This window comes from Tiliqua scincoides, chromosome 5 (genome assembly GCF_035046505.1).
Source record: "Tiliqua scincoides isolate rTilSci1 chromosome 5, rTilSci1.hap2, whole genome shotgun sequence".
NCBI lineage: Eukaryota > Metazoa > Chordata > Lepidosauria > Squamata > Scincidae > Tiliqua > Tiliqua scincoides.
Genome location: NC_089825.1, coordinates 126,405,161 through 126,428,965, shown reverse-complemented (window position 1 = coordinate 126,428,965; position 23,805 = coordinate 126,405,161). Strand labels below are relative to the sequence as shown.

The window sequence follows — 23,805 nt, the reverse complement described above, 5'->3', positions numbered from 1 at the left end:
TGGGTGAATTTCTTTACGCATAGTTGGAAACAGTACTGAATAGGGGTGGTCCTGGCTTTCGGATTCCTTGCCTGCGTTCCAGCTACAGCTACCTCTGGAGAGGAGTGCATAACTGTTTTGGAAAGCTGAAATGGAAGGGGTGGGGGGAGAGTGTGTTTTCAGGATTCCTGGGTCCTTGGGCTGGGTCTCTCGGCTGCACTCAAGCAGCTTTTAAGTTTTTTCCAAGCCACTGACTTTTGGTCTCTCTCTCTCTCTCAGTGAGGTTTCCATCTTCTAGCAATAATTAATATGGGAGGAAGGGTGCCAGGGTCATTGGCCCAGCTTCACCGGATGTGAGAAGAAAGATCAGGAACCAAGGGGTACGTGGCAGGAGCGGGGGGACGACAACGACAACAGGATTCCCAGTTTAAGTTTATGGGGCAAGGAAACTATTTAAAGTGTCCATCTCATGGGTGGGAGCCAAGCAAAAATTCAAAGCAAAGATGCAAAGCGCTCCCTCCAGTTAAATGCAGCTGCCTTAAAAATAATAATTTAAAAATCTCCCTCTGCCTTTATATGCAAGCTCCCAGCAAGACCCGTGCCCTGGTCTTCTTGAGAGCCCAAGTTCCTTGGCCTCACCTGCTCTAGCCCACAAGATCCAGTCCCCCTCTCAAAGAACCCAGGTATCCTAACTCCCTTGGTCTCCCCAACTGCATGGTCCTCACAGAGGTCTAACGCTCCTGACCCTCTAAACCGAGCATCAGGCTGCGCTTCCCTTCTGCAGTCCTGCTTCCCATTCAGATAATCCCAGAGCACTGGCTTCAGCAGTTTCATGGCTGATTATTCCAGGGAAGAGGAGGAGGAAGGCACTGCCCCCACTCTTGTTTTGTCCTGTTGCGTATTGTCACACCATTGCAACATTCCTGGGATCTCCCTCCATCTCAGTCAGTCTTAGTCCCTGCCCAATGTTACTGATGTCCTTTCGCTTCATGGTCATCTGAATTGCGTCTCAAAGCCCCTGAGATCCCTTCTGTATTGAGCCTGGCAAACAGAGGTGAGTCCGGAAGTGGACAAGCCCTTTTGCTCTATTTAGTTTCAGCATGATTCCTCTCCGACCTGGAATGAAACCTTGGGGTTTTCCATACTTATGTTCACATCTTCCTTACGAAAGCCCAAACTCCTACCACCACAAGTTAGCATTTCTGTCATGCTAGTAGAGTGTGAGGGCTGCACAAAACACAAGCATGGCATGGCCCCTGTCGCCCCAGAAGGCTCAATCTAAAGAATGCCATGACAGCACAGCCAAGAGGAGAGGCCAGGGCTTGAGGCAGTTGACCTGGATTAACATTATAGAGCGGGGGACAGGTCTAAATTACCATGGGTACCAATCCGCTGTTTCCTTTATCATGGGCACAGCCCCACTGAAATGAATGGGAGCTGTGCCAGGGCAGTGCTGTGTCTGTGTCTGGCTGGCTTCAGTTAGACCGGGCAGGATGGAAGGAGTTGTCAGAGACTCTCCGTGAGGAGCAGAGACAAGAGGCAGCAAAAATGTAGATCGGAGACAGCAAAGGCATTGAGAAAATTATAGTGCCTGTGTGACCAGTTTGGGAATTTCGCAAAGCCCTAAGAAGCAGAGGTGGCTCAGTGACATTCCTGATGCACACCTGCCTTGTTCTCTGTGTGGCTTTAAGCCCTTAAGAGGTTAACATGATGATGGAGGGTTCTAGGAAGAAGATAGAGGGGAGGTAGACATGTCTCATCTTGATAGCAGCAGCAGCAGCAGCAGGGGCATGGATGCGATGATAACACTTTCCAGAATGCTCAAAGACTGGAAGGAGGTTGGGGGAAAAGAAAGAGCAGTTACATCGCTGACCACAGAAGGGGGGGGGGGGAAGAAATGGTCTTGAGAGGCAAGTTCACGCTTTGCAGAAACTAAACTTCAAATAGGCCTCTAAGAAGCAGTTGAGCAAGAGACGGGAAGCTGCTTTTTCATTTCAAAAAGATGGCTTTGGTCAGCCACCAAAGTTTTCCTTTGAGGAAGGAGTGAGGGGTGGTAGCCCCATACATCAGTCCCTGACCCCCCCCCCAAAAAAAAAAATTGCTAGAAAGTTGCACCATTGCCTTGTTTGGTAACTGGAAGAGCCAGATGGCACCTCTTGGGGAGTAACTTTGCAGAGTAACTGATTGTTTTCTGTATTTTAAATAATTCATGTTTGTATGTAAAATGTAATGTACGTTCGTATTTGTGTGTACACGTAGGTGCGCACATATACATATATTTGTGTACTACTTAGGTTTATATTCTCTCTACAGTTTCTGTACAGAGTCTTCACCTATCAAATGTTTATGCCTAATAAAGGTTTTGTTGACTGTTGACCTCTTGGGGGGGTGTGGTTGCTGACACCCTATTGCAAAAGACTAGGCAGATGTGTATATTATCTCAATATATTGTATCAGAGTGGTATAAACTCTCCCTTTTAATACCCTGGATTAATATCCTGGGTATACTATGCAAATGAAACACATTTGCACACATTTACCTATTTTGCATAATACCTTCAGAGAAGAAGGGAAAAAAATAACCTCCGGCTGCTAAATTCTATGTCCATTACCCAAAACATGGAATGCGAATGTATAGAGTCCTGGTTCTACTTCCTGATTCCTGTACGAAAAGTAATGGCTGTGTTTAGCTCTAGGCAATGGCAAGCAGAGAAATTCACCAGAGGCAGGAGGAAAGTCTACCGGGTGCAACTGCAGCCTCTTTTTATTACAAAAAGGAGATTATTGTCTGGAAAGTTTAAATCTACTGTTACACCCTGCTACTTGGTTTGTAGCTGAAATTGCTCTTATTGCATTCTAAATTGTGTTCTTAGTGATTTTTGTGGCATTTGATGTTGTAAAGTTAAAATATTAATTTGTTGAGGGGCCTTGGGCATCTAGAAGGCGTACAAATATAATGAAATAATAGCAATTCCTCCTTGGCCTATTTGAATTGAATACAGCAGTCTACCCCTTCATTTCTGAGTTGTTGTGAACTATTCAAACTCTGCCAAGTTCTACGGTGAAGGAATGCTGGTTAAAACCAGCCGCAAACAATTAAGGCCTATATCTATGTGCCTTCCTCCCCACCCCTATACAGCATCCCAGAAAAGGTATCCCCCCCCCCCCCGCACACACACACACACACCAGCACTCTGCAAGCACATTTACTGAGATGGGCTGACATCTGAAGTACCCGCGCATACAGATCCCTATCGATTCGCCTGCAAATTATTGGTTGCCTGGTCACCACCTGTCCGTTTCAGATAGGGCAGACCGATGCATTTTAGAGTGGAAATAAATGGACCATTTCAAATCTGTAATCCGAATTTTGAGCCTGGTTTAAGAGAGCAGGAGGATGGATTGCAATTTGCAGGCCTGCCCCCATTCCTTCCCTTCATTCACTCCCAGCACGGAACTCTAATAACTGGCTATTTGGGGGTTGATTCTGATGTGTGTTCACCCCAGCATATTGCCACTGTTTTGCTTCTCTAGAATAACCACCTGAAATGCCCTTCTGATGGAATGGAGGCTTTTCTAGAAACCCCAGGAGTTGTTTGGGATTTAATGTGATTTGGTTATTCTGTTGTCCCGGGAGCCAAAGCGAGGCTTTCCCTCCCACCACCTATGGTCTTGGGTGTTTCTTCTTCTTGGACTTCAGAGATCGGCTACCAGTAATGGTAGAATATTGGGTGGTGTGGCTTTGCACCCCAATAATGCATAGCTCTGCTTAAGTCAATAAATAAGATGAGCGCAGGAGAACTTTCTGGAAGTCTGTGTCCCATGTTATTAAGTGGAAGACAGTCTGGTTGCCGGATTACCAGAATGCCAAATCTGAGGGGACGAGTCTCAGTGATAAGTGATGCTGGCTGGTGAGGCAGTGGAGAACTTTCCAGAAACTTTCTGTTGTGAAGCTATTAGCAAAAGCTCTCAAGCTATTCAGAAAAATGGATAGCCTGTCCTTTTGAGTCCTTTTACTCCTTTCAAAGAGACCCTGAGAAGGAGGCTAAAACCCTGACACTCCACATCAGCGATGTCAAACTCATTTCATACAGAGGATTGGTTAGTATTCGTGGTGCCTGCTGAGGCCGGGAGTGACATCATTAGGCAGGGGGTGACATCATTAAGCAGATGATGGCCAGAAAGTAGCACTTTTTCTCACATAGAAATTCATTTGCTGCAAATGACAGAAGAGAAAATGTGCAAACCTTGTTCATATTTTCAAGATATGAGAGAACCCAATTACGGAGCTGGGAAAGCCCAATTATAACGCAGGCTGGATAAATTGCTTCCAGGGGCTGCATTTGGCCGGTAGGCCTTATGTTTGACACCCCTACTCTACATCAAACCCTGAGAATCGGCAACCCTACCGGAGAGGATGCCATTTTGATTGTTCACCTCAAACACCAAAGATGTCTTGGTCAGAGCTACAGCAAGTGACAAGTGACACTGCAATGACAAGTTTCACTTAATCTAGGACTGCCAACTCTGGGAGAAGGGGGAAAAATCTTGGACAGATATGAACTTTAAAAAAAATGAAGTGAATCTTGCAAGTTTTGTCCATTTCTATAGTGGAGAAAATCACAGACGTGTAGCAATGCCTGTATTCGCATTTCAGAAACTTCTCTCTGGGTTTAAAGCAAACTCCTCTCAAAAGCCTCTCACATAATATTTTTAACACCACACTGTTCCAAATTGTTCATGACCTAATTAACAAGAGCACCACCAGCTATCCCTGTCTGCTTGTCAGCAGAAATTACCTCCAGAAGACTCACTGCATACTCGGAGGCCCACCTTCTGAGGCACAGCCAGGCTCCGTAGCCTTGCACAGCCACACCACATTCCCTCTCCTCTCTTTGACATAAGTGGAAACAGCGCAAGGTATTTTGGTGCCCGAGGCAGAACAGTCCAAATAGCACCCCCAGGGCCGTAACCGTAGGAAAAATAAACTCAATAATTGATGGCGATTTTCTGCCTTTGGATGGTACCCCCAAAACGGCCTCGTGCGGGGGCCAGCCCTGGACAAAAGGTTTTACACATGAAGACTACCCAAAATAAGCAGGAATGCATTTGCAATCCCAATGATATACACAAACTGAAATGTTTACCGCCAAAACAACAGTGCTGAACTGTTCAGGCCAAACTACTGATAGATAGGGACTCTGCATTAACTCTGCAAGGTGAGGCCCCAAGAGACACATGCATCAAATTTTCCCTTTTCAGACCAGGGAAGTGTGGTGGGTGGGGAGGCAGGTGAGGCAGAGCCTCCCCACCAGAGTCATAAGAACATAAGAACAGCCCCACTGGATCAGGCCATAGGCCCATCTAGTCCAGCTTCTGTATCTCACAGCGGCCCACCAAATGTCCCAGGGAGCACACCAGATAACAAGAGACCTCATCCTGGTGCCCTCCCTTGCATCTGGCATTCTGACAGAGCCCATTTCTAAAATCAGGAGGTTGCACATACACATCATGGCTTGTACCCCGTAATGGATTTTTCCTCCAGAAACTTGTCCAATCCCCTTTTAAAGGCGTCCAGGCTACACGCCATCACCACATCCTGTGGCAAGGAGTTCCACAGACCGACCACACGCTGAGTAAAGAAATATTTTCTTTTGTCCTAACTCTCCCAACACTCAATTTTAGTGGATGTCCCCTGGTTCTGGTGTTATGTGAGAGTGTAAAGAGCATCTCCCTATCCACTCTGTCCATCCCCTACATAATTTTGTATGTCTCAATCATGTCCCCCCTCAAGCGTATCTTTTCTAGGCTGAAGAGGCCCAAACGCCGTAGCCTTTCCTCATAAGGAAGGTGCCCCAGCCCCGTAATCATCTTAGTCGCTCTCTTTTGCACCTTTTCCATTTCCACTATGTCTTTTTTGAGATGCGGCGACCAGAACTGGACACAATACTCCAGGTGTGGCCTTACCATAGATTTGTACAACGGCATTATAATATTAGCCGTTTTGTTCTCAATACCCTTCAAAAAGTCCTTCAAAAAGTGCCACTGCTGTGGGTTGTGGGTGCTTGGGCACCTCACACGGAGGCGGTGCTTTTTGTAGGACTCTGGTGGGGAGGCTCTGCCTCACCACCTACCATACGTCCCTGTTTCAGACATAAAGCCCATACTGGCAAGAATGTGCCTTTGACTTAAAAATCCACTTTCCTTTCCCTGCCACATTAACTATAATCAGAAGCAACATATTGTGGGCTGAAAGGTTTTCATCACACCACACATGAAAATGTGCTAAGATTTTCTGCCCCACTCTTCAGATGTGGCCTTTCCATAGATTTCACAGGCATGTCCACAGATCTGTTGCTGAAACTCTCACACAAGACCATATAGATTAGTGTGGCAAATTACTAGTCACCTGAACAGTTGCCTGTTGATTTAACAAGAGGGGACTGATTTCTAAGTGCCTCTGCAGCATTGATCGGCAGTTGGGCCTTCGCTCTTCTGTGAGATGCATGTCGCACAGGTGACAAGATGGCACTTCACCAACCCCCTTTCATGCTTTGGTTTCCAAGGGGCTCTTGAATCACACAAAGGTTGGGAGGGGGGTGAGCAAAGAGACAGAATGAGAGCTGAGGAAAAGCTGGGAAAAAATTTACAATACAAATAAGGGTCCCCTTTCCCCCATTCTTCATACACAATAGGTAATGATTGACCAATTGGACACAATGCTGAGATGATTTGTCCCCCAAAAATCAAGACCCAGAGGAGGAGACTGGTAATCTAGCACACTCAGTAAACCCCCAATGGAGCGGGCAGCTGAAGCCTGGTTTCAAGGACAATTTGCGCCACCGCTATTCAGTGAAGTTCATGAAAATGGATACGATTTAGTGCCCTGCTTCACGTACTCTGGGGCACAAAGGGCTGCCGCAGCCAGGCATAGGGAATTGAGTGGGGTGGAGATGTGCCCACCTGAATTTCCTGTTGGACGGATGGGCGGATGAGTTTAGCTAATCCATTTTCCAACAAGCTTTTAGATCTAGTCCATCTTTTTAAGCAAGGTCTTGGCTGCTGGTTTCAGTTGATACAATTGTACCACATTGGCATGATAATTTAATGTAAATTGCTTGGGGGGGGAGAATGGTAGGATGTGCATTTGGTAGCTGCTTTTGCACAGAAATTATGTAAGTTAATAAATAATGCTTAGAGTGCAAAATTTTCCTCCAAAGTCAAATTAGGAAGTCGTAGTGCAATTGCCTTGTTGGATCAAACCAAGAGTCTGTGTTGCCCAGCGCTCTGTCTCCAACAGTGGGCGGCCAGATCCCTCTGGGAGCTCACAAGCATAGCACAATGGAAACAGCTGAGCCTTGTCGTTTGCCCCCAAGAACTGGCGATCAGAGATATGTTACCTATTAATGTGCTGGCTCTAAGCCACTACTTATCTTCCATTAATGCCTAATTCCTTTTTTTAAAAAGTCATTTTTGCTAGTGCGCACCAGTTTCCCTTCCCACTTTTGGCATCCGGTTTGGCTGGCTTACCTGAGCAATTGGTGAGCACCTTTCTGCCATGCAAACCTGCTCTCCGCTCAGAGCCAGGCTTATACAGACAATCTAAAATTTCACCTCCTCTTCCCCTAATTAACAGGGGGCACAATCCAGGGTCAGCACTGAGTTCTCATGCACAAACCCTACTGAAACAAACAGGGGCTGTGCAGCAAGCTTTGTCCCATGTTAATTAGCAGCCAGGGAGGAGCCATTTTAGTGTTTTGCCTAGGGCCCCAAAATGGCTCGGACCAGCCTTGTGGAGAAGAGCATGGAAAAGATCTTCCTCTGATTTGGCAAGACCTCTATGCAAAGGTCACACCAGTCATGTCTTCCCCGAACACAATTAAGGGTGCTCAATTATTTGCTACCCTAATTTTATCAAGAATTTTAATGTCGTAAGCAGATAATTTTTTAGAGATGCGAAGACAGCTGAGCCTTTCCTTGCTCTAGTCTATGAGACTGAACTGTTGATTTTAATAAAAGGAGAAAGCTTAGATTTACTGGGCACATCAGCAGATATTTAAATACAAACTTGGTTGTAGAAAGGATATATAATCATGTTAAGACAGAAATGCCTCTTCCCTCCTTCCCCCAGTAAAGCCCTCTAGAACACAAGGATCAATAGTTGTGATTTCCACAAGGTCCTTAGCCAAAAGTCCTGACAAGAGCCAAAATATGATCTTCATAAACCAGAACAACACAGTGGAACACTGAATGCAGCACTGAAAGGGATTTTTTAAACATTAAAAGTGCTTCGTAGCAGTCCTTGCACTCTGTGTATGTGGGAGGGGGAGAATTAATGTACAGTAATGCAGTTTTAAATGGGCAGGAAACCAGTTTTTAAAAGCAGTTGATGTCCGTACAGGAAGGTGGATTTATGGTCACATGCCAAACTTCATGTGTTCTCTGTGACACCTGTGAGCAGATGTGCTCCACCTGAAGTGCATTAGTGCTCCGACCACCACTGAGCTCATTGCGTTGCAAGTTTAAAAAAACTTTTCCTTAGGGGGAAGTTCAATGTATTTTTAAAAAATGAAATAACTTATTCAGAAGTGAAACCGTTACCAGAGCCTCTCTTTATCGGCTCTTCTTCTCTAACCTGCACTGATTGGGTGCTACCCTCTTGTTGGGTAGGGGAAGCATCCTCTCCTGTTCAAAAAAGGAAAGAGCACGGCAACCATTTATACCAGAAAACAATTCACTTATAAACAGACATCGTTCAGGTATGTTTAAGCAGTGACAAAGTCATCAATGAATTTTGGGTCATGGTTCTCACTCAGGGAGGGGCTGAGAAAGATTTCTGTCTGAAACCACTGCCAGTCATTGTCAACAATTCTGAGCCAGACAGACCAATGGTCTGATTCAGGGTCCTGTGTTCCTAGCAATGTACAAGCTGCTTGTGACAATCTACAAAGCCCTGATGATTGGCAAGAACAGAATCCCACCTTCCTTGAAAGCAGAAAAGGCTTTAACGTTTCTGGCCCCTGTGAAAACATCTTGCTCAAGTCAATAAACTCCTGATAAGTAGCTTGCTTATGATCCCTCACGGAAAAATGGGAAAGACTCAAAAGAGTAACAGAAAGGAAAATGCTTAGATGTCTGGAGATGACGACAGATGAGGAAGGATGGAAGGAATTGAGTTTGTTTAACTTGGAGGAAGGAAGGCTCATGGGACACTCGATAGGAATCTTCAGGAACATGGAAAGCTACCTTAAGGAAGACATAAGAACATAAGAACAGCCCCACTGGATCAGGCCATAGGCCCATCTAGTCCAGCTTCCTGTATCTCACAGCGGCCCACCAAATGCCCCAGGGAGCACACCAGATCACAAGAGACCTCATCCTGGTGCCCTCCCTTGCATCTGGCATTCTGACATAGCCCATTTCTAAAAGACAGGGATCCATTGGCTTCCACATGGACCACAGGCAGGATGTTAAATAACAGCACTAAACAACAGCCAACAAGGAAACCTAGGCTGCAATCATTGTTCAGCTTCTAGCGTGAGAAGAACAAGAAAGCTGATTTTTTTTCTCCGTCTAGCACGCTCGGGTCATGTTATTTTCCACATTCTAGCATGCACACCACACTAGCAATTTGAATTGTAAGCTCAGAGCTGTTAAAGATGGCCACTTCCATGCATTTGATTACTACTGGCATAAACATGGCAACCTCTACATTGGCATGCCGTGAATGGTCTGCACCATGGGAGACTGGGGGAGGGGGTCATTTATTAAAAGGGCCATTGGGGGATGTGAGCCCCTTGCTGGCAGTGTGGTGGCCCTTGTCAATTGTCAAAAAACTGCTGGTGTGCCTTGACAATTTTACACCTTGTTAGTGTGCCGTGAGATGATAAATGTTGAAAATCCTTGCATTATGGTTACAACACGGCAGCCTTCATGCAGCTGATTTCAATTACTCCTCTATGACTGCACTCCATTTTGTTGTGTGCTTTTTAATGAGCCGCACTAGAAGCACGCTAGAGGCATGCAAGAAACATGGCTTCCTCCTATTTATTATTAGAAAACGAACGCAGCCCCAATTTCACATGGAGAACAGGAAGCGTAAACTGCAAGGCTTATGAGAAGCAGTAAGGAGTTGCCCATGAAGGGTACTGTGGTGGAATCTTCAGCCCAAGAGGCAAAGCCAGAGGTGGCTTTACGGCAAGGCAGCGGATGCGTCGGAAGGATCTGATCCAGGGCGCACTCCATGAGCAAGTTCTCCTGAGCAAGCCCCAATGACATGCACAAGGGCACAGTGGCTAATTCTGTGTGGGGGGCTTGTGTTTGTGGTGCGAAGATGCCACTTGGATTTATCGTTTTAAGGCCTCAACACATCAGCTCAGTGTGCCTTTCACTAGCTGAAGACTTGTTAACTATCCACATCTCGAAATTAGGACTGTCCACCAATTCACAGCCCAGTCCTGGGCTTCCTGGCACCCAGGGCTGCAGTGGTTCCGAAATGGCTACCGCTGCATCCCATGGGGCTGGGAAGCAGTATGGATCTACTTGGGTAAGTAAGAGCTTACACTCCTTTACCCCATCTAATCCCCAGGTGGCCTCAGTGGGTCTCCTTGAATCTGCGCCCGCTATGGAATGGGTGCAGATTCAAAGAGATCCGTGTTGGGTCTCCCGAGCCAGAAGGGAGTTAGGATATGGTGGCAGGGCCTGCCACCTCTCCTTCCCCTTCCACCCCACTCCGTCCTCCACCATGCCTGCCCCCCACCATCTCCCCACCTCGTAATGGCTCCCTCCATGCCTACGGCATGTTTGCAACACTGCATGCCAGTGCTGGGCCAGCATGGTCCCAATAGGATCGGGCCCTCAAGCTCTCTCGCTCTCTCTCTCTCTCAGTGTGTGCATGAGTGCGTGTGTGAAATCAATTTGCTATCTAGCCTTCTTATCAGTTAATTGACCGGCTAGGGGCAAATTTTAACCTGTGATTAAAACATTAGTTAATCAATTGTGCCAGTTCACTGAGTAAATCTGCTGAAAATGGGCAAGCATTAGTGAGACTAAGCAGTGGCACAAGACTGACTGGTCTAAAACTGTCCTGGTTTTACAAGAACGTAAGAACATAAGAACAGCCCCACTGGATCAGGCCATAGGCCCATCTGGTCCAGCTTCCTGTATCTCACAGCGGCCCACCAAATGCCCCAGAGAGCACACCAGATAACAAGAGACCTCATCCTGGTGCCCTCCCTTGCATCTGGCATAGCCCATTTCTAAAATCAGGAGGTTGCACATATACATCATGGCTTGTAACCCGTAATGGATTTTTCCTCCAGAAACTTGCCTAATCCCCTTCTAAAGACGTCCAGGCCAGATGCCATCACCACATCCTGAGGCAAGGAGTTCCACAGACCAACCACATGCTGAGTAAAGAAATACTGTCTTTTGTCTGTTCTAACTCTCCCAACACTCAATTTTAGTGGATGTCCCCTGGTTCTGGTGTTATGTGAGAGTGTAAAGAGCATCTCCCTATCCACTCTGTCCATCCCCTGCATAATTTTGTATGTCTCAATCATGTCCCCCCTCAGGCGTCTCTTTTCTAGGCTGAAGAGGCCCAAATGCCGTAGCCTTTCCTCGTAAAGAAGGTGCCCCAGCCCAGCAATCATCTTAGTCGCTCTCTTTTACACCTTATCCATTTCCACTATATCCTTTTTGAGATGTGGTGACCAGAACTGGACACAATACTCCAGGTGTGGCCTTACCATCGATTTGTACAACGGCATTATAATATTAGCCATTTTGTTCTCAATACCCTTCCTAATGATCCCAAGCATAGAATTGACCTTCTTTACTGCCGCCGCACATTGGGTTGACACTTTCATCGACTTGTCCACCACCACCCCAAGATCTCTCTCCTGTCACAGACAGCTCAGAACCCATCAGCCTATATGTGAAGTTTTGATTTTTTGTCCCAATGTGCATGACCTTACACTTACTGACATTGAAGCGCATCTGCCATTTTGCTACCCATTCTGCCAGTCTGGAGAGATCCTTCTGGAGCTCCTCACAATCACGTCTGGTCTTCACCACTTGGAAAAGTTTGGTGTCGTCTGCAAACTTAGCCACCTCACTGCTCAACCTTGTCTCCAGGTCATTTATGAAGAGGTTGAAGAGCACCGGTCCCAGGACAGATCCTTGGGGCACACCGCTTTTCACCTCTCTCCATTGTGAAAATTGCCCATTGACACCCACTCTCTGTTTCCTGGTCTTCAACCAGGTCTCAATCCAGGAGAGGACCTGCCCTCTAATTCCCTGACTGTGGAGTTTTCTCAGCAGCCTTTGATGAGGGACCGTGTCAAACGCCTTCTGAAAGTCCAGATATATAATGTCTACGGGTTCTCCCACAACCACATGCCTGTTGACCTTTTCAAAGAATTCTAAAAGGTTTGTGAGGCAAGACTTACCCTTACAGAAGCCATGCTGATTCTCCCTCAGCAAGGCCTGTTCATCTATATGTTTTGAGATTCTAACTTTGATGAGGCATTCCACCATCTTACCAGGTATAGATGTTAGCCTGACTGGCCTATACTTTCCCGGGTCCCCCCTCTTTCCCTTTTTAAAGATCGGCGTGACATTTGCTATCCTCCAATCTTCTGGTACCGTGGCTGTTTTGAGGGACAAGTTGCATATCTTAGTCAAGAGATCAGCAACTTCATTCTTCAATTCCTGAATAGCTCTCGGGTGGATGCCATCAGGGTCTGGTGACTTATTGATCTTTAATTTATCAATGAGGTCTGAAACATCTTTTCTTTTAACCTCTATCTGACTTAATTCCTCGGTCAGGAGGGGCCCTTCGGGCAGCGGTATCTGCCCAAGGTCTTCTTTTCTTCAAGGGACTCATTTCTTCATTCATTTCATTTCAAGGGATTCACAAGGGATTCATTTCTTCAGGTTGGACTCAACATAAGACCTGCAGAATTGTCCTGCTGGCTCGGAGAGCACCATATAACAGCGCCCTGCTTCCTAGTGGCAAATTGCCTTCAGTAGGCTTCCAGTAGGACTGGAAGGCAAGACCCGCTTGTTGCTGGCCTTCCCTCTGCCTTGGAACCTGGAGGGTCCATTTAGCTATCTTGGGTAACAGCTGTTGTCTTTGAATCTGTCTGATCCTCTTTTGAAGCTGTCCGTCAGCGGCTGTCACCAGGGAGCATATTCCCTAGTATGTTAATTCTGCATTGTGTAAAGAAATATCTTATTTTGCCTGTCTTCAGTCTCCTGCCAATCAATTTCTTGGATGACCCTAAGTTCTAGCAGAATGAGCGGGAAACACAACTTCTCTTTATCCCCTTTCCCCGCATGACAGAGAAGTGTATAAGCCTCTATCATGTACCCCCTTCGCTGCCTTTTCTCAAAACTAAAGAGCACCAAATGCTTTAGCCTTTCCTCAAATGTGCTCAAAATGTCATTTGCATTGCCCTTTTCTGCCCTTCTTCCTGTCTTCACCATCCATTCTTTTTCAAGGCACAGAACTACACACATCAAATGTGACCACATCACCAATTTGTATAAGGGCATCACTACAGTTTCTTTTCCATCCCTTTGCTAGCGTGGGTTGCGGGCTGCGCTGCAACTGTAAAGTGCAGGCTGGGTAATGTTTAGCACCAGTAAATGAACAGCAGGATTGGTCTCTAAATGACACAGCCTCATAGCCAGTGTGGAAACACGCATGATTAAAAAATGTTTTCTGAGACCTGTGACAACACACAACCTTCAGAAAAGCACTTCAAGGTCCACAAAAAATCTTTTCAATGCATGTATTTATTTATTTATTTATTTAAGAGATTTGTACCCTGCCTTTCCATCCCACTTAAGGGCCCTCAAGGCGGCTTACAACAATATTTCAATACGCTAAAAACAGTGCTAAAAACATTAAAACAATTAAAACCACAAAAACTATAAAGCACAATTGGACCACAGATTAAATGATGTTTCATTAAAAAGTGCTAGCCCCCCCCCATGTCAGCATTTAAAAACTTCCTTAAATAAAAAGGTCTTGAGACCCTGCCGAAAGGACACCAAAGAGGGAGCTGTTCTCAATTCCAACAACAACAACAACAACAACAGTATTTATATACAGCTTTTCAACAAAAAGTTCACAAAGCGGTTTACAGAGAAAATCAAATATCTAATGGCTCCAGAGGGAGGGAAATATCTAATTCCAGAGGGAGGGAATTACACAGGCGGGGTGACACCACCAAGAAGGCCCTATTTCTTGCCCCATTCCCTCACCTCTACTGGTGGCACACACTGGTGTGGCTCTATCATGCCCAAATAATCTCTAGGAGATTGACAGTCCAGTCGTATCCACACTTTTCTGGGAGTAAGCCCATTGACTCTAATGGGACTTACTTCTGAATAGACAAGCATAGGATTGGGCTCTCAGTTGGCAAAATGAAAGATATAAGGCTATAATCAGGACAAATCACAGTCTGCCACAAGCCGTGAAGAGGAAAATCTGAGGACCTCTAAGGCCAGAGGTTTCTGTAAGGTGGAAAGTCAAGCAAGTTCCACAGAGGTGGCTGCCTGATTTCCAAAAAACAAAATCTGATTGCATCATCATCATCATCATCTTTTTTTTTTCTTAAGCAGACACAACAGTTAATCCAAGAACACTGCTGCCCTTATGATGTGAGATTCAAACATTTCAGAATCCATGCAAAGAAAAAATTATTCTGAATGCAGAGTTGCCTGGCAAAGATATAGACAAACACCTTAAGCAAGTTGATGAGAGTTTGCCAAGGCATCACAAAGGAAGAAAATATTTTGCAAAGAGCCAAACCTTTGTTATACTCCTATTTTTCTGCTGGTTTGCAGTTTTGTCAACTGCCAAGCTCAAACAGGTAAGACAAGAGCTTTTAGAAGATCAACCAGCGAGGGTAAGAAAGTGCAAGCTGTTCAGTTACTCCAAATTCTTTTACACAATGGAACAGAGAGAGACCGTATTTGAGAGACCGCCTTCTTCCGTATAATCCGGTCCGGTCTCTAAGGTCATCAGAAGGGGCCCTGTTGGTCGTGAGAGTGGCGAAGGGAATGGCGGCCAGAAACGGCCTTTTCGGTGGTGGCACCTGCACTATGGAATTCCCTTCCCTTTGAATTGAGAACAGCTTCCTCATTATTAGCGTTCCGGCAGGGCCTGAAGAGTTTTTTCGTCAGGAAAGCCTTCGAGACACTATAAGCGCTGTTTTTATAAATTTCTCTTTTACTGCGTGTTTTCAATCTGCTGCTATGTATTTTATCTTGTTGTAATTGTTTTTTAGTGTTTTGTATTTTTAATGTTTATCTGTTGTCTTGTATTTTAACCTGATTGTTAGCCGCCTTGGGTGCCCTTCGGGGAGAAAGGCGGAATATAAATAAATAAATAAATAAATAAATAAATAACAGAAACCCCAAATGCTCAAAAACTTTTGTAATTTGCAAACCTGCTTCTTTCTAGCATTTGATCCATTTCTTCTTTGATCCATTAATAGTAATTGCGAGTTTCTCATTATAAAATACTTTATGATAATTAATGTGAAGGATTCGCGGCACCCCAAAATAATGCAGATTATTCCCAGTGAGGGAAACTGAGGCTGAGTGAGAGAACACAACTTGTTCAAGACAGTCCAAGCGCACAACAGATGTGGGGTCTGAAGTGAAGTCCCTCCCTGATAGCTGCCCATGGGACCAAGCTGGTTCAAAGGCACTTGTTTTATATTTCCGAGGTTTGCCTTCCACACACAAAGTTTCTCCGCAGTCTTACAGAACAATCCTATACACGTTTACTTGGAAGTAAGTCCCACTGCAGTGCTGCATTCAGCAGGGCTTACACCTAGGTAACTGTGCATAAGACTGCAGCCTTCAACACAAAAGACTTTCCAATGGAGACCGTTCGCATGGTAACATGTGCTTGAACCAGCCCTTGTCCTCTGCTACCAAAATGACTTAGATGAATTCTGATTAACTCTGAAGCTTGAATCCTCCCAGTACTCCAGCAAGTATATTTTCAATTTCCACCTAGATCAGGGGTGCCCAAGTCCCAGCCCAGGGGCCACTTGCCCAGGGGCCTCAATCAGGGCCTCAGGGAGCCCCCAGTCTCCAATGAGCCTCTGGCCCTCCAGAGACTTGTTGGAGCCTGTGCTGGCTTGACGCAACTGCTGTCAGCAAGAGGACGACTATTTGACTTCTCACCTGAGCTGTGGGACGAGGGCTCCCTCCACAGCTTGCTGTTTCACATCTGTGATGCAGCAGTGGCAGTGAAGGAAAGGCTGGCCTTGCTTTGTGCAATGCCTTTTATAAGCCTTGAATCACTGCAAGACCTTCATTCATTCATATAAATTCCATCTCTAATATATTCATTTATGTAAATTTATTCACATTTTAAATGGTAAATTAATTCTTTTTTTCACCGGCCCCCGACACAGTGTCAGAAAGATGATGTGGCCCTCCTGCCAAAATGTTTGGACACCCCTGACCTAGAGCAACCTGCCTGCTAAAGATCACAGCAACGGCCACATCTGGGAACCTATGAAGCAACCTAGGTCCCTCTAGTCCAATGCTGTCTGCTTGGACTGGAACCCAATGTCCAGGGTCTCAGATAGGGGTCGGCCTTTACCAGCACTATCTCAGCTCTTTTCCACTGGCAAATCTGCCAGGGATTGAACAAGTGAGCTTCCATGTGCAAAGGTGGTGCTCTATCTGCCTTTTCAGCCACACTGGACGCTGTGCCAGAACCACCATTCAGAGCACGATACCAGAGTCTTTCGAGACTGAAGGTTGCCAACTACTACTACATATTGAGCATAGGGGACTCTATGTAAAGTCAAATCAGTGACCTTTACTATGTGGCACTTAGGTTTAAAAGTCATTTCCTTTCCTCAAAGAAACCTATGAAGTGATTCCCAACAGATAATTCTTGGTACTTCACCAAACTACAATTTCCAGAATTCTTTGGGGGAAGAGTGTGATGGTTAAACTAGTTAACACACATATAAGTATGTAGTTAGAGCTGCCCTATATCTTCAACTGTGGCTTAGCAGAAGATGCTATATAGAAAGCAGTACTCAAAAGAGGCCAAAAGAGGAATAGATGAACTGTGAACTCTCACCAATTCCAGGAGGAACAACCACCCTAAACAGTCAGAACATCTTGCGTGCGAAGGTAGGAGGACAAGATGTTACCATGCTTTGCAGTCTCATTCACAGACCAGAGATTAGAGATCAAAGCATAATTCATTTTGGGAGTACCACCTAAAAATCTGGTGTGATTTTCCTCACTCTCTGTGGTGGTGGGTGACATGGCTCTGTCAATTACTTAATTGCAAAACGCAGATTGCAACTCACATTCTTAAGGGCTCTGCTCTAAAAACCAAATAAAAAAACCAAAATAAAAAATAAGAGGAATTTTGAGACCAGCATAAATTTGGCAAAAGTATGGCTTATTTTGCATGCTTTATTCTGCTTTAGCCCGCTTGGAGGCAGGCTGTGCAGCATGGCCTTTCCCAGTTTGAAGAAACACTTGGTCAACAGACAGAGGCAAAGAAGGAAGGCCCACAGCCAGGGAGACAGACCAGGGACACACTACACTTGCTCCAAGTGTGGAAGGGATTGCCACTCCCGAATCGGCCTTTTCAGCCACACTAGACGCTGTGCCGGAACCACCATCCAGAGCGCGATACCAGAGTCTTTCGAGACTGAAGGTTGCCAACATGTATATTCTGCTTTAGCCAGTCATGGGGAAGAGTCCTGACCATTGGAAAGCCTGCTCAGCCACCACTCATCATGCATACACTTTTGAAACTGTGTTTTTAGCCAAGAAGGTATGAACCTTGCTTTAAAAGAAAAAAATGAAAGCAAATGAAACCACCAATTCCAAGAAAACTGAATCCTGGCCCCACATCCCTGGCAATAACATCCCATTTAGTGAGAATGTTCCTCCATTTTAAAAGTGGTAGGAATGCATGCGTTTGTTTGTCCCACAGATGGTCTCTCCTTGATGGTCAAATGTGAATTAGATTGCTAGTTCCGCTTGTGGCAAAGTTACCAAGTCTGATTATGTCTACCGCTCTGATCAGATCTGCTGGAGCACAAGCCCATCACACCGCTTCAGACACATTTACTGGTCTTTCAGTGTCCCTTCAGGACCTTTCGCCAGCTTTAAGGCTCCTTTCTAGAGTGAAACCTCAGAGCATCTGAAGCCCCCCTGTGTTGAGACAGACCCAGTGCTGTCTTCTTAGACAGGGGTTCTCCAGGGTCTTAGGGAAAGATAAGCCTTTTTCCCAGCCCAGCTACCTGAGATCCTTTTTCAGTAGTGGAACCAAAGGTTGCATCCAGGACCTGTGTGCAAAGTAGGTGCTCCACCACTGAGCTATGGAGCCTCCCAGAGTTATCGGTGGCTAAAGGGGTAGTGGGTGGTTTTTTCTGCTCTCATCATTTATGCTCATGAGTGAAGCCTGGACTCTAATCTACGATAATAACAGAGGATAGAGCTAGGCAGCGGTTGAGGGTCCAGAATGAATTCATCCAGTGGCCAAAAGTCGGGATCTTCTCTGGGGAAATCACACTGAGGTCCTTCCAGACTGGTGGCAGAGAGTACCTCTGTATAGAAAAAAGAACGCTCTCCACATAGCAATTGTCATATGGGTCTACCACACCTGGATCTCATCTTGCATATACGTGCTGGGAGGCTACAGTTGACTGGCTTACCCACAGTGTACATCACAGGTATATAAATAGAACATGTGTGAAATTGTCGTGTCTGATTACCTACACGAGAGTTTCACAGATTTAAAGCACACAACACATTTGAATTGAGCTTGATCTCAGTCAGATAACTTAGTGCCGAGGCGAAGAGCGGCTCCGTTTAGGCCTGGAAGGACTTTGGCACACATACATCCCTGCTCCTTGCTTGGGAAGGTCACCACACCTGATCAGCCAACACAGCTCGCAAAGGCAAACATGTAAAGCACCTTCTTCCTTCCTCTGCTGAAAAGCCATTGACATGACCAGCCACAGATTTGGATAATATTCACTTGGGAAAACATTGCACTGAGTTCACTTATCTTAATACAGAGATATGATTTCTGTCATATCATCAGAGCTGGAAAACATTTATTTTCCTCCCAACTTTGGGCATTGTCATTGGGCTGCCCACAATGGCTCTGATGTTGAGCAGGAAGGCCTGCTTATACAGTGCATTGCGGCACCTGCTCTACTTACCACGCTGCCCCCTCTGGCTATGCTACTGTGTGGACCTCAGCATGGAAAAGGCACATGTTTTCCTTTAGAGGCACACTTCAAAAGTTGTCAGCCATTTAATTGACTCAGAGCCCAATCCTATCCAACTTTCCAGCACCGGTGCAACCAAAATGCAGCCCCAAGGTACGGGAACAAATGTTTCCATACCTTGAGGAGGCCTCTGTGACTGCATCCCCAACACACAAAGCAGTGCATACCCCATAAGCACACCAGCACCGGCACTGGAAAATTGGATAGGATTGGGCCCTCCGGCTCCTATGCACACTTTCCTGGGAGCAAGCCCCATTGAGTACAGTGAGACTTACTTCTGAGTAGACACGCATTGGACTGTGCTGTCAATTGGTTACAATTAAATATATTCTCATATCACAAAAGTCTCAGCATAGGGAAGATACTGAAGGAAGTGTGAGGTCAATTTTTAAGTTAAGGGGCAAACACTATTGTTGGAAGAAAGAGTGGCCTCAACATAGTTTCACTCCCAGGCACAGCAAGGTATAAATCTGTGTCTTAACATCCAGCCTCCCCGGTTAAAGCTGGCCTGCTCAAATTAATCAACTAATTAATCTATCAGTGAAAGCTTGCAACATGGCTTGGAAAAAAACAACAACTGAAAGCTACGTATACAAGGGCTCACACACACACAGATTCATAACAAACTTGTAAGCTACAAGTGCGGCATCCATCCCACACCACCAGATGACATGAAAAATGACTACCACTCATGTCAAACTCCTTAAGTTGTGTCTCTCCAAATTCATTCTCTCTTCAGGCTCCCGCCTGGTGAGTTAAAGGGAGGGGGTTAAAGCTGGTATTTAGGGGGAGAGAGGGGGGGGAACCTACAACTGCACAGATGAGAAAGACCAACTGATTACATTCCCTGTAGTTCAAGCCGCCCCCCCGCACCTTCTGTGCTGAGCAGGGCAGAAAATGTAAACGTTTTGTGTGTGTTCTCTGGGAATTGCTTTTCTGGAAAAGGGACTCTGGTTGCTTGCTTTCAAACAAACCAGGACAGTTCCATGGGGTTCCTTGTCAATGTGGAGGGAACAAGCTACCTCCCAAAAAACTAAGAACTTTAGCACTCAGCACCCTTCCTGCTGGCCCAGTATTTTGTTCTGTGTTATAACTTCCTCCAAAACTGCAGGCAAGTTCTGACATTCTGCCCCCCCCCCCTTTTCTCAGAACCACCAACAGGAAATTCCAGCACAACAAGAATACCCAACTAAGGACACATTTTACATTCCAAAAAAGCAACACTGATGCTGTTCGGAAGCTTTCCGTCCACCCAAAAGTTCTCCAGGAGTGGCCACTGGAGTGAACGGGAGATGTGGGGCTGCACACTTGGGCAACCTTTCCCATCCATTCACACAGGGCTTGTGCTGGAAACGTTTCTGGGGGTGATGGAGCCCCCAAACACTGTTTCTCCCCTCTCCCCAATGATTGTCCCTCTCAACCATTAGAAAGAGCAGGTGCTGGGGGGGGTGTATGGGTTTTTGCAGCAAGCAATTGATCAGGCCTGCTCTGTTCAGGTCCCCACTTTGAAATAACTGGTTGTTTTTTTTAATGTGGAAGACCCTCTCTCCCCTTTTTTTGTTTGTTTCCATCTCTGCTCCTCCTGTGCCATTTAAAGATTATATATGCATATATTTCTTCAGGAGTGGTAGAAAGGGATGTGTTTGAAAATATTATTTTCCCCCTTCCCTTTTGAGGAGGAGATGAAGGGGAGGAGAGGAGGAGAGAAGAAAAGGTAAGGAAGGAGGAAAACACACCCTCACTCAGACGCACACACCATCACACACATTCACACCATGATTTAGGCAAATAGGCCTATTAAGCTCTAATATATATTTCTGTTGCTAGGAAGCGCTTCCTCACATGGCGACAGAGCGCAAATTGTAGCACTTATGAATCACAGGGGTTTTTTTTTCATGTGCGAGAGAGAGATTTTCTGACAAACAACCACTCTGCCTCCCCCATCACACCCCCCACTACCTTAAAAAAAACTGATGTAATCCTGAATCTCAGCTCCTAAATAAATTATTCCAGTCCAGCCTCCTCCCTCTTTTTTTTATATTCTTTTAAATGTGCAAGTAGGACTTGAGCTTCAGAAGTTATTGGAGGTTTAGCCACAATTGTTAACAGATGGAGCCAGTTCTGGACTCAGGGGGAGGTTTGTGTGTGTGTGCTTAAGGTTGTGTGCATGACACACTAAAGAGAGAGAGAGAGAGAGAGAGAGAGAGAGAGAGAGAGAGAGAGAGAGAGAGAGAAATTGTGTGGGTCTATCCCATTTGAAGAATACTTTGACCACTCAAGGGAAAACTGACAGGCACTGAAACTCCAGTTGAGAGAAGCAGAAAACAAAGCACATCACACACACACAAAAATTCTTAATTTGACCTATTAAAGCTCTGATCTGGAAAAATGTGTGTGTGAGAGAGCGCAGAGATAGGTATTGAGAAAAGAAGTTACAATCCTGCCTGGTCTCAGTTATTTCAACAGGCCTTGCACAGAAGGCCTTTCCAGTGGATTTTGCCCCAAACGGTGTATGCATTTTTAAAATGTAACCCATTCATAGGGAGAGTGGGGGGTTGGATGACTATAACCCAAAGGGACAAAGTCACAGAAGCAGCTGATAACTGCAGAATGCAATCCACAGACCCACCCAATACACAAAATGAAAAGCTTCAGAACAGACACATTTCTACAACACACACACACACACACCCAGTTTAACAAGTGTTTAACAGCAAGTATGAGCTGTTCTGAAAAGGCCATAAAATAGCACACTCACAAACTTAGTGCACCTCACTTAATTTTGAGTGTCACCAACCATGATTTTTAAGTGGTTACCAGCACACACACCCAGAGATGCAGAGACCAACTGGACTGCTTGCATTGCACATCTAACAGGGAGTTCCACCAGAATCAACAGGCTTACTTTCAAGTAAATGCATTTAGTATCAAGGTGTCAGACACACATAACTAAGATGCTGTCAAAGTAATATTTACACACACACACTCTTCAGAAGCATTCTAGTTGTGTGTGGAGCCATACAGAACTTCCCTAACTAGCTGAAGTCAGTCACCAGATAAACTCTTCAGAGGCTGAAGTGGGAAAATCACTTTCCTGAAAGATGAAAAAGAAACCAGGATACAATTTTGAGAGAGACACATGGGGATCAAAACAATCATATTTTGGATCTTTAAAACTGTAGTGACTGGGTGCAAATCAAGCACTAAATTTCTTATTCTCCTTCTCTGATCCTATAACCAAATGGAAGGAGGAAATGGAAATTCCAAAAGTTTGCAAAAAAAAAAAAGGGGGGGGACCTAGACCTGTAAAATCTTAGTTGGTGTGAAAGGAGGCTTCTTTGTGATGAAAGGGTTCCTCCTAGTCTGTTTCACTTGAAACTGACCACGGTTACCAAGATCATCCTTCTGGCATTTCAAACAAGACATTTTCCTTCTCTTACTACTGTGTGTCTGGATTTGCAACAAGAGAATCCCCAAATTAGATATTTTTTAAAAAAATATAAGAACAAACAATACAGATTCTTTTGTACCAAATTTACCTTCCTCACCACCCCATTCTTCTTTTTAATCTGCAGAAAGACAAAGAGCTAGGAAAACTTGAAAATTATTTTTAAAATGCTACCCCTAAAACACAGTATACTTCACACTCCGGGTGTGTGCATGGAGGACACCCCCCCTCCAAGATACTTACTTTTTGTTTGAGGTGTTCCAGTAAATGGGTTCTAAACTGAGTCCTTCTATAAACCAGAGTTCCAGCAAAGAGAATAACAGCCCAGTATAAAATCCAGCCCAAGAGATCCCCAGGGCCATTACTGCAAAAGAGAAACAACTCCTTTCAAATCCAACTCCCCTTCAGTCTTTTTTCTTCACTCCTTTTCTTCCTTTCTCCTTCCTGTCTTTGTTTTCCTTCTTTGACAAATCACACACACATAACACTAATTCCAAGGAGCAGCAACTAATGCAACCCTTTGGAAACCGAGAAGCAAGACATATGCACAAAAATAAAATGTAAAATGTCTCTATGGATCTAATTCCCTTGGGTCAGTAAAGTTTTATAAATCCTCGCTTTTGCACAAGGTTTCTGGTGGATCTGGAAAGTTTGAAGAGCACACACAGATCCAGAGGCGAAGATGGAGACAATCTTGGGAGAACAAACCGCATCTCTGGTTTTTTTGTCTTGTTTTGTTTTGCTTGAAAGAAAGAAAAGGGGGAAAAAACCAACCATCAAGAATAACACAGGAACACACCAGGGAGAAATTCATCCACTTGGCCTCTTGAATGTGTAGGTCCCTCTGTTCTGAGCTCCTTAGGGGGGTGCTGAAGAGAGGTGGGGAAAAGTGTGTGTTGTAAGATAGAAAGAAAGGGGGGCACAGCAAGAATTCATTTGCAACCACTACCCCCCTTCTGAGTCGTCCTCTTCGGTTGGATTTGGTGCTTTGCTTTCTTTGCAGCCCCCACTCTGGAAGGCTGAGCAATGGAGAACTCCAGCGATGGATCCAAAAGAATGGGAATAAGGAGAATT

The 23,805-nt window shown here is 45.2% G+C and overlaps 1 protein-coding gene across 1 annotated transcript in view; it reads right to left on the bottom strand.

Annotated features, from left to right (window-relative positions):
- Positions 1-23,093, bottom strand: part of EFNB3 (ephrin B3) — a 45,310-nt gene extending 22,217 nt beyond the window's left edge. Inside the window, exon 1 of the mRNA XM_066629081.1 lies at positions 22,975-23,093. Coding sequence (XP_066485178.1) covers positions 22,975-23,093 — 119 coding nt within the window. The remainder of the gene's footprint in view (positions 1-22,974) is intronic.
- Between the last annotated feature and the right edge of the window lie 712 nt (positions 23,094-23,805).